Source organism: Mercenaria mercenaria, chromosome 1 (genome assembly GCF_021730395.1).
Source record: "Mercenaria mercenaria strain notata chromosome 1, MADL_Memer_1, whole genome shotgun sequence".
NCBI lineage: Eukaryota > Metazoa > Mollusca > Bivalvia > Venerida > Veneridae > Mercenaria > Mercenaria mercenaria.
In genome coordinates, this window is record NC_069361.1 from 34,063,857 (window position 1) to 34,077,854 (window position 13,998).

General features: G+C 32.2%; 1 protein-coding gene across 1 annotated transcript in view; it reads left to right on the top strand.

Moving 5' to 3' along the window:
* The first annotated feature begins 5,111 nt into the window (after positions 1 to 5,111).
* The window catches only part of LOC123542193 (B-cell lymphoma/leukemia 11A-like), a 120,377-nt gene continuing 111,490 nt past the window's right edge, over positions 5,112 to 13,998 (top strand). Inside the window, exon 1 of the mRNA XM_045327900.2 lies at positions 5,112 to 5,854. Within this exon, the coding sequence (XP_045183835.2) occupies positions 5,803 to 5,854 (52 nt within the window). The 5' untranslated portion in view covers positions 5,112 to 5,802. The remainder of the gene's footprint in view (positions 5,855 to 13,998) is intronic.

Below are 13,998 nucleotides of genomic sequence, written 5' to 3' on the forward strand. Positions count from 1 at the left end.
TTCATGAAAACTGAAAACTTTGGGCAAGGGAATGAGGGGAAAAAGTCTGTTTTCCTTACTCATGGCCGTAACAATAATTATTTTGCCGAAGAAAGTATATTTTAATGATTTATTTATAAAACAGTATTTTCGGAATTTAAAACCAAATTATACAGACCACATGTTATGCAAAAATTATAGAATTTCTGGATGACTTATTTTCGGTTAAGTTCGTAGGCAAATAAATAATAAAATCTGTCAGAGTCCTTTGCTTTTCTATAGGTAGAAAGTCATCAATGAATTTCTGAAGTTGCAGTTTATATTTGAAAGCTAATGCACTTACAGGTTCCAATTACAGAAGTTATATGGATGCTGACTGCGTTTATGCCAGGAAATAACATACGAGAATTGAAAATAATAGCAGTACAACACTTCCAATACAAACAAGTCAGCTGTTTTAAGAGCAATGGACATTGAATACACTTTGTACTTCATCATTTGAAGTGACCGAAAATACACAAAATAAATTGTTGCGAGGATATTGAAATTATTAATTTCTGTGTGTGGGAATTTTTGCATAACCACAGGCATCAGTCACAACAGTTCTTAAAATTATTGTTTAATTTGTCAATTTTGATACCCGGATAGTCTACACGCTGCATGCAACAGCGGGATTGTTAAAAAATGTCAGTGGCGTTTAAGGAAAAGTTCAGACATTTCATGACTGATTGTATTTCTTTCATTGCCTATATTTACATTTTGATATTATATATTTTTCCACATTTCATAAAATCGTGTCCCCAAGTACTTAAATATGTTTTAATTCAGATTACAACTAGCCCGATTGATATTTCATTTTCTCCAATGGGATTTTAGATACAAGAACAATTTTTCAGCAGCCATGCTGTAAGAAACATAGGTCGAAAAATTATTTAGGAATCAATTTTACGTGAAAGATATATATAATTTGTTTCAGGATTTAGAAACTTAGAAAATTTTCATTGCTATTTGAGTGATAGATAATATGCTCCTCTGCGATTTAAAATATATATATTATACCCAAACTTCATTTTTGAAAGTATGAGCTGTAATTTCTTAAACATAGAATCAACCTGTTTGTGTGTTCCATTAATTTGTTGAAGTAAAGTTGTCATGAATATATAACACGTGTCACCAATGCTACTTGGCATTAAGACCGTAGCATAACATACACATTGTAATTTTGTATATTTGGGATTTTGAGTTCCGATAAGTAGATGTATGAGAGCTGAAATAATTTGCTGTCATGGGTTTATTATAAGCTCATATATAGAGATAAATATATCGGAATATTTTTGGAAGATAAATTATTTTGCTCCTATGGTATTATTATAATCAATAAAATGATTGTAAAGATCATTAAGAGATAAATAAATCTTCTCCCCCGGGATTCAAGCGTGCCGTTGGGAATAGTTTTTGCTTTCAGTATATGAAAAAATGCTACCATAGAAACCTTAAATTCCATTGAGACTTGGAAGCAAAATTCCACTGAAGCGAAGCAACAGTGGTGCTCAAATTGCACGATAAGCAGGCATGAATAGGATCTTTCTTAAACTTTCCAATATAAGATATTTTTCTTTGTATGATTTAAAGTTCGAGCGGGAATATTTCCGAACTAAATATATGAGGCAAATTTGCTTGCAGAGAAAAAATATTTCTTCGTTCGAATTTATATAGTGACTTTTTGAAGTCATAACGAATCTAATACACACACATCAAAAAATTGTATATTTGCTAATATAAAATTTTACAGAGTAATATAACACGTGACATTTAACTCAAGAAAAATATGGGATTATACAGAGGTAACGATTTTCCCCGTGGGATTTTTAGTTCCTGTGGAAATAACATGAAACATCATTTTTAAAGGGATAAATGCAGTTTTTCTTTTTGATTTTAATTTCGAACGGGAGGAGAATATAGGAGAGATAAAATATATTTTGCTCCAGTGAGATAAATAAAGTCCAATTAGACCTTTTGTGAATATTAAATAGAGGTATATATTTTTTTCCTGTGGGATGTAAATTCCAATGGAAATATTTTTCGAAATGAAATATGTGACTGATTGTGATATTAATTCCAACTGAATTATTTTAAGAAATAGGACCTAGGTCATCTTTTTAGCCATGAGCCAGTCTACACCTTATGTCCAATATTGAATAATCATAATGCCATTCTCTTCCAAAAGAGATTGGCCTTGAAAATGTTTCAAAGTATAGATATCTATAATATATATAAATTAATACATTTGCATCTACATGATATTTAAAGCTCCGTAGGGGGCCTCCGTGGCCGAGTGGTTAAAGTTGTTGACTTCAAACCATTTGCCCCTCATCGATGTGGGTTCGAAACCTCATTTGGGGCGTAGAATTCTTCACGTGAGGAAGCCATCCAGCTGGCTTACGGAAGGTCGGTGGTTCTACCCAGGTGCCCGCTCGTGATGAAATATGCACGGAGGGGCACCTGGGGTCTTCCTCCACCATTAAAGCTGGAAAGTCGCCATATGACCTAAAATTGTGTCGGTGCGACAATAAACCCAACAAAATAAATAAATAAATTAAAGCTCCGTAAGGGTTCCAATATTTGATCCAGTGGAATTTTAAAACCAAGTAGTATTATTTGTTATATAATAATTTGTTCCCCTGGGATTTAAAAAATCCAGTGGGAATGTTTAGGAAGTTAGTATATATATATATACTGACGCAAAGAGAAATTTTGCACTTTGATTTCACACTTTTTGTCAGGTAGCTCGGATTCATGTCTGGTAAGCAATCCGGTCATTAAATTACATTTACGTTATGCCTGGTGAGGTAATGTTGCGTCGGCTAAGAAGAATGTGGCCATACGTTATCGTGCATCAGTTCATCGGGACGGAATCACTACTGAACGTTGTCGATATAACGCTCAACATACAGATTGTAAGGGATTACGACCAAATCTGTTTTCGTCCCCTATTATTCCGCTCAAACCATTCACTGTCTCTACCAATTCGATCTCGTTCAAACAAGCATTTTACCTCGACGACGAAAAACGCATACCCTTCCATCAGCAACGCTAAGATTGAAATGGGACGCGTCGCTAAATAACAACTTTGTCCACTAGCAATGAATCCAACGTAAATGACGTTGAGCCAAATGCCGCCGAAGGTTACGATTACGGTTTTTAATAATCTGACCATGTAGGGCCGCCGGGTTTGCATTCACACTGAAATGGTTAAGAACGTTTTGTCTAGATATGCCGTATGGAATAGTGGTTTTAAACATGTTACGTATATGCGTTAAACGGCTTGTACAAGTGCTGACGTGCACTTGTGCCTGAGTGAACAGCATATCTGACGCTAAACGGTCTTGCAACATCACAAACAAGCACGGCACAATAAATACAATAACTTAATGTTTTCGAAAAGCCATGACACTATGCAAGCATGTCGAATCCAATATGAAACGTGATTTTTGATTGCATAAAGGTTCATTAAATAGGATATGGGTGAGTGAGTTGGGTTTTACGGCGAATCGACACAAAATGGTCATATATCGCAGAGTAAGGATATAGACACACAAAACATATAAATCATGTAGCTCGATTTGAACGTGCCAAACATTGGGTAAACCCATTCCGTTAAAATATTGCAATATGTACGCAAGATATCTTTGTAGTTATATTGCACTTCTTAATATTTTAGCAAATATAAAAGTGTATATAGAAACGATCATCCCACACAACGTTTGTTTTATCGTCTCTCTCTAAAGGAGAGTGCGTAGTCAAGAGTGATAATGTATGTACTACAATTACAATTGCGTAACAACTTAAAACTTGAATGTTCTCCCTTTAGCCATGTTATCGTTGTTATAAACAAATTTAAACATGTGCAAAATATATCGTATTAAACTGTTTATCAAAAAATTATCATACTTCATTAGGGATAATTTAGCCAACACGTGGTCAAATCAATATCTGCCCTTTCACGCCTTAGACTACTTCGCTGTCCGCAATCAATGCTGGTCTTTGTCCCCTTTCACGATTAATGTATTTTTTCTGCTGGTCAGAAAAGCGAAGACCCATCAATTATTTGTTAAATTACCCAATGCAACCGCGACGGCGTAAATGCTGACCAGTCCAATCGTTTTCCATTAGACAGCGATGTATAAATAAACACTTAACAGCAGACAGTTATTGGCAAATTTTGTTCACCTTAAATAACCCTTGTCCAGTGAAGGCCGTATCGCTACAAGGGTGATGTATACACGATAATGCGAGAGGTTACATGAGGTGAACTGACCATTGGCTATCAATGGTTAAATGAGGACAAGGCCGCTGTAGGCGAGCATATGAACAAAATATAGGCAAAAAAGTGAGTGGTATAAATAATGGCGGGAAAATTAGTAACTTTGTTTAATACATCGCGTTAAGCGGAGTTAGGAAATGTGGTATAGTTGGGTGATTTTATTTTAATGAAATGAAACAAAACAAAACAAAAAAAAGAAGAAATTTAAATTCGTTATTTATGTCAATGCGATATGTGTAACAACGTGTAGAAGTTTCGTTGGAAATTAGCGTAATTACAGCTTGCGCAATCTTATGTCCAGCTGTTAGTGTTTTCTTATTCGATCATTGGAGGTTTTCTTTCCGCTTGAAACGCTATTTTTAGCGAGTTCTGCAAGCGACATACACACCTATGTTATAAGTTAAAACACGAGTTAGAAACAAAGAGATCTACAACACTCTCGTAAATGAGCCTATATTACCATAATTCTTTTACATACTTTCTATTGTATGCAAGTTAATATTTGTAGATTTATCTTCATTCCCAATTCATATCAATGTGTTTTAATTGACCCATTACTAAATATCAAGTTAATGAAATTACATCTTATATATATAAATGAACAACTATAAATGATGTAATAACATATACGTATATGTAAACTGATATCTCTGAGACCTACAAAGCCATGATCTTTGAAAGCCAGGGTCATTTTACTGAAATCTAATAGCTTTATAAATGGTCCACGCATCGTTTGGTCGAAGCGCAATATTAGGCCGACATGACGACACGACTTCTTTTTTACGGCTAAATATGCTACCACGTTCGAATGATCATATTGGATAGTGTGCGCTCAGCTAGCTACAGAAAGGTTCAGTGGTCAGAAACACAGTTCGCGGTGTGATAGAAATACATCTAAGCCAGTCGGGCGACGGCTAAACTTATAAACTGTTTTACATTCGTTGTTTGTTTTGGACTTGTAATCTTAAATCATTCTTGATAAACTTTGTTTGTAACTCTATTAGTTAATTAGTCTAGGTCAGTGTCCACTTGATAGTTTATATGGATTTGTAAATAAAGTGTTTAAATCGACCACACTGTACACACAACGAAGAGCGCGGAGACGAATATTAACCTATGAGTGTTGTGTATTATCGTTTAACTTCATGTAACTGGAATTCGATATTTAAAAAGTTAATTAATTGTATGTTTTAGATGTAAAAACAACAAAGACAGTCCGTAGGTTAAGTGCTGGAAACGGATATACCGAGTGGTCAGTTTATTGAGCAGTGATAGTGACCTGAAATGAACCACTATTCAACGGTCAGTGACCCGTGGGAAGAAGATAGTCCTACCAAATAAGTAAAGTAACGTTCATTAGAAAAAACTGACCACTGTTTATGAAGGAAAAAGTGAATGATCGGCTATTTTAATGAATCTGGAGCGACTGTCCGCCATCTTGCCTGTCTTTGTCCAGACGATTTTGGCACAACTGAAAGTTTAATGTCTTGTTTAGAGCCATGTCACGCCGCAAACAGGGTCGGCCCCAACACAGACTGACCTTAGATTCCGGTAAGTGAAATTTCAGTTTTCTCAATTATCTATATGTATTTCAAATGATGTGTTTAAGCTACAGTTTTGACCTAGTTTTTCCTCGTCTGGTCACATCTGGTGTCCACAGTGTATATATGGCGCTCAAAAACTGATATAGACGATATCCATGATATTTTCTATGGCGGAAATGCTGGTTTGTTTAGGTTGTATATATATTTGTTAGAAGAGATAATTTAATTTCAGTCGAATATGAATTTAACTTATCCGAAATATCCCACTTGTTTTTACCGTGATTTATGATTTTGGTACCAAAAGCTATTAACTGTATATCTGCAATGCCTTCTAAGGATAGAGTATTTGATACAATGATAATATTTATAAAAATAATATGAATAATAAGAATAAATTAAAATCTTTGGTTGTGGTGTAAACCACGTGTATAGAAAGTTTTCAAACTGTACCTGAAAATGTATACACGACGTCACTTCGAGCTATGTATAAGTAGCATGTATATAGTTTGTTTTGTTCATGTTTTATAATATTGTTTTGTAGAGAATGATATAGGTATTTATAAATGTTTAAATCAAAGTTAGCTCATATATTTAAAGTTTAATTTTATAAGTTTTAAGAAATTTTTGATTATTTGTTCAAATAAAAAGTTTAATATTATGTGGTAAAGGATTATTTATATTATTTTTTCTGTAATTGTATGAACATCACTTGTGTCATGAATGGCATTGTTTCGCTTAAATATTAATGCATTACTTGTAAAATGATGGTTGTTGGTTTATTAAGGAAATCTTATTTCTATATAACCATAATTGTTGCAAAATCTTAATTTCCTTCATGTAATATGCAGCAACTATTTTTGATGTTCTTGTTTTAAAAATATTTTTTTCAACACATCCATGCTAGTGATCTAATATTTGTATAATATTCTGTCACAAATATTTGTCCTTTATATGCATGAATTTAGATTTGTTGAACATTTTTCTTTTGATCTGGAAATATGATGATAACAACATAGGTCTCAGGTGTAGCTTTTTCAGCTTTTAAAGAAATGATCTAAAATGATCTATATAAAAAACACAGGTTTATTGTTAGTGAAGCTTGTTCAACACAGAAGCTATTTGCCAGAGGAGCTGTCTTTAATGCCATAGGAGCAGTTTTTTGCCATTGGAGATTTTGCCATGGGATTTGTTTTCAGTATGACTATTTGTCATAGGAGTTTTGCCATGGGATAAAAATAACTTTTTCCCATGGGGTCTTTTTTGCCATTGGATTTTTTTACCATTTGTCTTGTTAGCTTGTGAAATATATAGTTTTTAAAAGTAATCAAAAGCTGTGTAGTATGTAATATAAAAATCATAATCTGCTAGATTTAATGACACCTAGCCAGTCAGTATTGTTGATATTTGATAGCTTGTTTTTTCCCTAAAATATTTGCTTCCTAATTAATATTTTGATCATTTTGGTCAACATGATTATAAAATGTATTTGAAAAAGTTATGCAAAGTTTAAAAGCTGGTGCATTATGTTTGTGATGATGTAATACTGATTGTTCAAACCTTATATTGTGAGGTAAAAAATGTTGGTATTGATGGAATCTCTATTTATGGGTATCAGGAAATGATGACAAAATTTAGGTACACATATGACTTAGAATTAAAAGAAGATGAGACCATTTGTTTATCAAAATCTCATACTATTGATGTAAACTGAAAATGGTTCTTTAATATCAAATATACTGTTGTTTCCATTAAATATTCATGCTCTATAGGTGCCATTTGTTCAAAGAATTATTTCCCTTGATGGTGATATATATTCATTCCAAGAAAGTTATAATTGATTACATTGAGACAAAGGATATTGGAGATGTTAAACATGTGCAAACTTTTGTGAGTTATCTATCATAATGTAAAAACTAGAGAAGACATCACTACCTGAAAAATAACACACTTTAATGTGATTCTTCATTTTACATATTATTTGTAATAATAACAGTTGCAATATCATAGGAAACTTTTTATGCTTTACCTGTTATAGCAAATATTTGTTATTAATCAAAAGTGTTTATACCTGAACAGTTTGTGAATAAAATTGTTTTTGATAAAGATACAAAGAAAATGTGCATGATTAAGATCATTTACATATGATACAATTTTAGCACCACCTGGCCAAGCACTGGAAATTAGACTGAATTGAAATAGGCAATGTTACTTACAATAAGATACTAAAATGTAAAATTATTCCAAAGTTGTACAAAATAACTCAAAGAAGCATAATATTTATCAGGTGTGTCTTTGAGCTGAAAGTTAGTATTTCAAAGAAAACTCCTGTGCTAGAAATATAAATCATATGTGTCTATTTCTAACTTTTTTCTACTGTTAATGCTTTAAAGCATTTATTTTTAGGAAGATGACTGATTCAATCAGAGTCATAAACATTGACCAAGAAGAATTCATAATAAATAATTAACAAGTTTTCAAACTGAAAAAGACATGAGAGAAGTCTTAAATGTATTTCTCCCTATAAATTATGTTTTAAATGCTTTATAAAGTAGATGAAGTTTCACAAAAGAATTATGACCGGTAATGGTATGTTATCAAAAATTAATAATGATAGTAATGGACCAGATTCTTTCAAGGTAAGAAGAATCACTTCTCACTGCAACATTCCAAAGAAATTTTAAAACTCTGACCCATTTTGGTCCTTTTCTTATCAATATGTAATATTCAAGTATCTTTTTTCTTTATAACAGCTAAAAAATATTCATTTAATATTTTCCCAGGCACATTTACTATTTAATCCTGTAAAGACAAGTGTTAAATGTTCTGTTTTGTTTCTGTTTTCAAGTGCTAGAACTGATGCCCAGAATCAAAGAAAAACATAAATTCTCCCAGACTTTTGACCTCCATTATACAGAAGGGGGTGACCTTTAGTGGATAGTGTATCAGTAAATCTAGGTAAAATACAAACTCTTGCAGTCAGGAGGTAATATGTTGTAACAGAGAGGTTCAGCATGGGAAACTCATGCTACTAAAGCTCCTGAAGGAGTATTTTGGTACAGTTTTCTAGACATCCTGAGGTTGAGGCTCACTATGGGAGATTGATGTGAAATTGAAAGTATGTTGTGAAACCTATAAAAAAAGAAAAATAATTATAACTTGTATAAAGGTATGGTGAAAGGTATCAACATATAGAGAATAACATGTTAATAGAAAAAAATACCTGCATTATATTTTTATTTAAAGTGATCAGATTTAAACAGTGTTATATCAAAGATAAGAATATGTAATTTTTTAAAAAAAACAGTTCTTCTTTTTTTCTTTCCATTAGATATATTTGTAACTTAGAATAACAGGTCAAAGTCTTATATTCAATATTTATTTTCCAATTATGTCTTCAAGCTGTGACAACAAAGTGAGGAGAAAATAGCATTCATTTTGATATGTATCTAGTGTACTTTTTTTTCAGTGATGGAAACATCATGGATATGTATTATAACATGATCTTTATAAAATGGTGTGTTTTAGTTGAATAGATTTTGTAAAGTTATACTCATAAAGCATCAGTCCTCTTAATATACTATTACAAAATATGAGAATAAGTCCAAGTGGACTGCTCACCATTACTTTGAAGTATGGCTGACTTTTTATAAAGTAGATTTGACCGATATGCCTAATTATTACCAGTTCATTTCCCTGCTGTATACATTAAAGCTGCTCATTTGTGGATAGATTGAAAATTCAAAGTAGTGTAGTTATCAGACAGACTTACATGAAATTTTGTCTCTGTAAAAAACGGTATTAATTAATTGCAAATAATACATGGCAATGTCAGAGTTCCATTGGCATGTTATGAACTGGGCAGACCAGAATAGAGATGAGGTTTGGTCTGTCTGCCAGTAAGTAAACTGAATTTATACTCGGATTATTATGTTATTGTTTATGGGATTATTTACAACAAAGATCAATTGTTTTCATTTATATGAAATGTTATTTAGTCTTTATGAAATGTCATTTTGTCTTTGAATGAAAGTGATATAATGACAGTATGTGTAGTGAAAACAGGGTGTCTGTGTAAATCAAACCCATGGCATATACAATATCAACAGCCATTATACAGCCTTATAGAATGGATGATGTCGTATTGAATAAAGCAGGACATAATGCAAATGAGGTATAACATGCAGATTATTTGAAAAAAATATGCAAATATTAATAAATATATACGAGTATATATAAAATGCCATTTTAACACAAGACTTTAAAATCCAAATGTTTCTGAAGAAGTCACTTTAATACTCATTTTACATATTGATAGCTTGTAATTGGTCACTTTGAAAATGTTCATTCATGCTGAGAAAAATTAAGATTTTTTTCATTTAACTTATGTACATAAGATTTACATCAAACTTTGAGTCCAATTATTTATACTGTTTTCGTGCTTATAAATGAAGTTTATTTTGCATGCTACAGTTACTTAGCTACAAATTTAATCTAGTTTATATGCTAAGGAAAGAGCTAATCAACTGCTCCTTGACATAGGGATTGCAAAATTTCCAATTGTTTTCTGATGGCTGTATTAACTAAACAAAACTAAAAATAAGATACCAAGCAAAGTAATTTGCATGTTCTATTGATAAACTTTGAAATTTGCATTGAAAAGTGTTTCTAACATTCAATCTGATTTTCCTTGGAAATTGAAACTTTTCTTAGAATGTAATTGATACGTGTCACTTTAAGGGCATGGTGTCATAGCAATGAGCATTGAATTTAGCTAGAAATGAAGAGTCATTACTGGATTTCAATTTACATTGTTTCAAAAAAATTCTCAGAAAAGTCTCTTAGTATTGACAATAATTCTTACTTGAAGCAAACAAGAGAAATAAATTGGTATAAAACATGAATCCAGTTAATAAACAGTGATGATAAGCTGCAAAAAAGTTACACGAGATCCCTTAAATGATATGGAAAAATGTATCAAAAATAGTAAAACAAGATCACTTTGGTTATATGAAAATAAAGCACATGTGATCATTTAAATGATACTGGAATTAGCTACAAGAGATTATATAGTCAGTACCATTACTGAAAGTAGTTACACAACATGAAAAAAGTAACACAAGATCACTTAAATTGTATACTGAAAATAGTAACGCAAAATCACTTAAATGGTGCTAAAAATAGTAACATGAGATCACTTGTATGATACTGAAAATAGTAACACAAGATCACTTAAATGGTACTGAAAATAGTAACATAAATCACTTAAATGGTGCTAAAAATAGTTACATGAGATCACTTGTATGATACTGAAAATAGTTACACAAGATCACTTAAATGGTACTGAAAATAGTAACATAAATCACTTAGATGGTACTGAAAATAACTATACTATATCACTTTAATGGTACTGTCTAGATCACTTAAATGGTACTGTCTAGATCACCTAAATGGTACTGACTAGATCACCTAAATGGTACTGTCTAGATCACCTAAATGGTACTGACTAGATCACCCAAATGGTACTGTCTAGATCACCTAAATGGTACTGTCTAGATCACCTAAATGGTACTGTCTAGATCACTTAAATGGTACTGACTAGATCACCTAAATGGTACTGTCTCACCTAAATGGTACTGTCTAGATCACCTAAATGGTACTGTCTAGATCACCTAAATGGTACTGACTAGATCACCTAAATGGTACTGTCTAGATCACCTAAATGGTACTGTCTAGATCACCCAAATGGTACTGACTAGATCACCCAAATGGTACTGTCTAGATCACCCAAATGGTACTGTCTAGATCACCCAAATGGTACTGACTAGATCACTTAAATGGTACTGTCTAGATCACCTAAATGGTACTGTCTAGATCACCTAAATGGCACTGTCTAGATCACCTAAATGGTACTGTCTAGGTCACCTAAATGGTACTGTCTAGATCACCTAAATGGTACTGTCTAGGTCACCTAAATGGTACTGACTAGATCACTTAAATGGCTTACTAGATCACTTAAATGGTACTGAAAATAGTTACTTGACCTTACTTAAATATACAGAAAATAGTAGTAGATCACTTAAATAATCTTGAAATTAGTTTCTATGAGATCACTTAAAATGATACTGCAAATACTCTTCAAACCAGGAAGCACCTATTACATGATCTTCTCTGTAGATATTCAAATCTTGATTTGCTTAGAAACCTTTGTTTACACCAAAGCTCTTAAATTTTCAACATATTGATTACAGTGAAAGAAGAGTGCATCTGCTTTAATTCGGTTGGAAATATATGCATTATTGGCTCAAGTCAGGGGCAAGCATGCATTTACCATATAAGATCTGGCCATCTTGCTTTTCTCTATATAACTTTGTTCACACCAAAGCGCTTAAATTTTCAACATATTGATTAGAATGCAAGAAGAGCCTCGCGGTTTTAATTTGGTCGGAAATATATGCATTATTGGCTCAAGTCAGGGCACAGCATGCACTTATTATGTAAGATCTGGCCATTGGCTTGTTAAAACCAATCTTCTTGATATTGATCTTGCATGGAATGACTAACGATTCACGGCTGCAAATGAGCATGTAAAAAACATTGGTAACAATAACATGTCCAAAGACCAGGGTGAATTATTACTGTGTACGGCTGTTAGGTGGTGTTTTTGTTTGTTGGTTTAATTAATTACCTTTATATATACTAGGCATGTAAAGTCTGCGGAAGACATACAGTGAAAGGTTTTTGTTCCAAAGGCATTACTTACAGTTATTTTTTTAAACAATATGTTAAAGGTTATCTTTAATATAGCAAAGGATGTGAAGATATTCATCTGAATTTCAAAGTTTTTTTATGAAAATGTAATTTTTTATGTATTTCTGTTCCTCACTACTGTTTGGTAATATTACTGGGAAATAGAACAACCGTCTTTATCATCCGATGTACAGTATTAACTTCAATGATTCCAAGTTTATTTTTTCGCCTTTAAAATATTAATGTCTTCAAGTTTTAATTTCTGGACATCTGCTTTTTATACATGGCTTTTCTTTGGGTTCAAAGGTGACATGCATTTAGAAAGGGAGAACCACTGTCATAACATCATTGAAAATGTAAATGATCCTGGTCAGGATTTGTTTTATTTAGTTTGATACTTAAATATTATGTCTTTTTTACAGTTCTTTGAGCTCTTGACAAAACTATGTTACACCTCATTATAAAGATTAACTCACAGTGTATAAGTGCTTTTAAAGACTATATAAAATTGTTTGAGGTAATATCATTACCAATAAAAAGCATGTGATTCAACTTACTTTTCATGCCAGCTTGTAATAATTTTGCAGTGGAAATTTTTTTTTGTCTGCATGGCTACTTGAGTTTAAATTGATGAAAACATATGAAGCGAATGTGTCATAATTTCCCATCATGCATCAATGCCCATTTTGCACATTTTTACATAAAACGCTTTGTAACAAATGTGGAGAGGTTAGACTGTAAAAATGAAGTAATCTTCATTATATGAAGTCAGGTACTAACATTTTTTGTCACTAATAAATCTTCGATATGGTGGCTGGCTTTTAAGTAAAAAGTAATCTGTCTGCACAATAATTGGTGATGCAAATATTTGATTGAAAGATTACTTAGAAATTTGCCCTCATTTATACTACTTTAATAATAACATACACCTTCTGAAAAATGCAAATTTTAACAGATTTTAATATCAGATGTCCAGCCTTAGTTAAAACTTTTTATTTTACATCAGTTGTAAATACAGTTCTTGCAACTTGTGCTAATTATGCGCAATATTTTTTTCGTGTATTTTTGACCAGTAGTTGTGTTGGGATGATGTTTGTCTGTTCTACTGCCTATCTGGATGCTGCATATAAACTCACCATTTTGTTTGTAATACTCACTGTTGAGGAAATTATATATGGATAGGACTAACTTCATGTAACCTGGAAACCCTATTGTTACATATGGGAAAATTGAACAATGGGAAGTATGGACAAAATTACCTGAGTGTAATATTGGGCAAACCATGAGCCAAGATTGCATGCCAAAAATCATTTATTACACATTTTATTATTATAACATTGTAATACCCGGCATTGCGCTGCATAAAATCATAAAAAGTGCAATGAAGATATGATAGGTATTAAA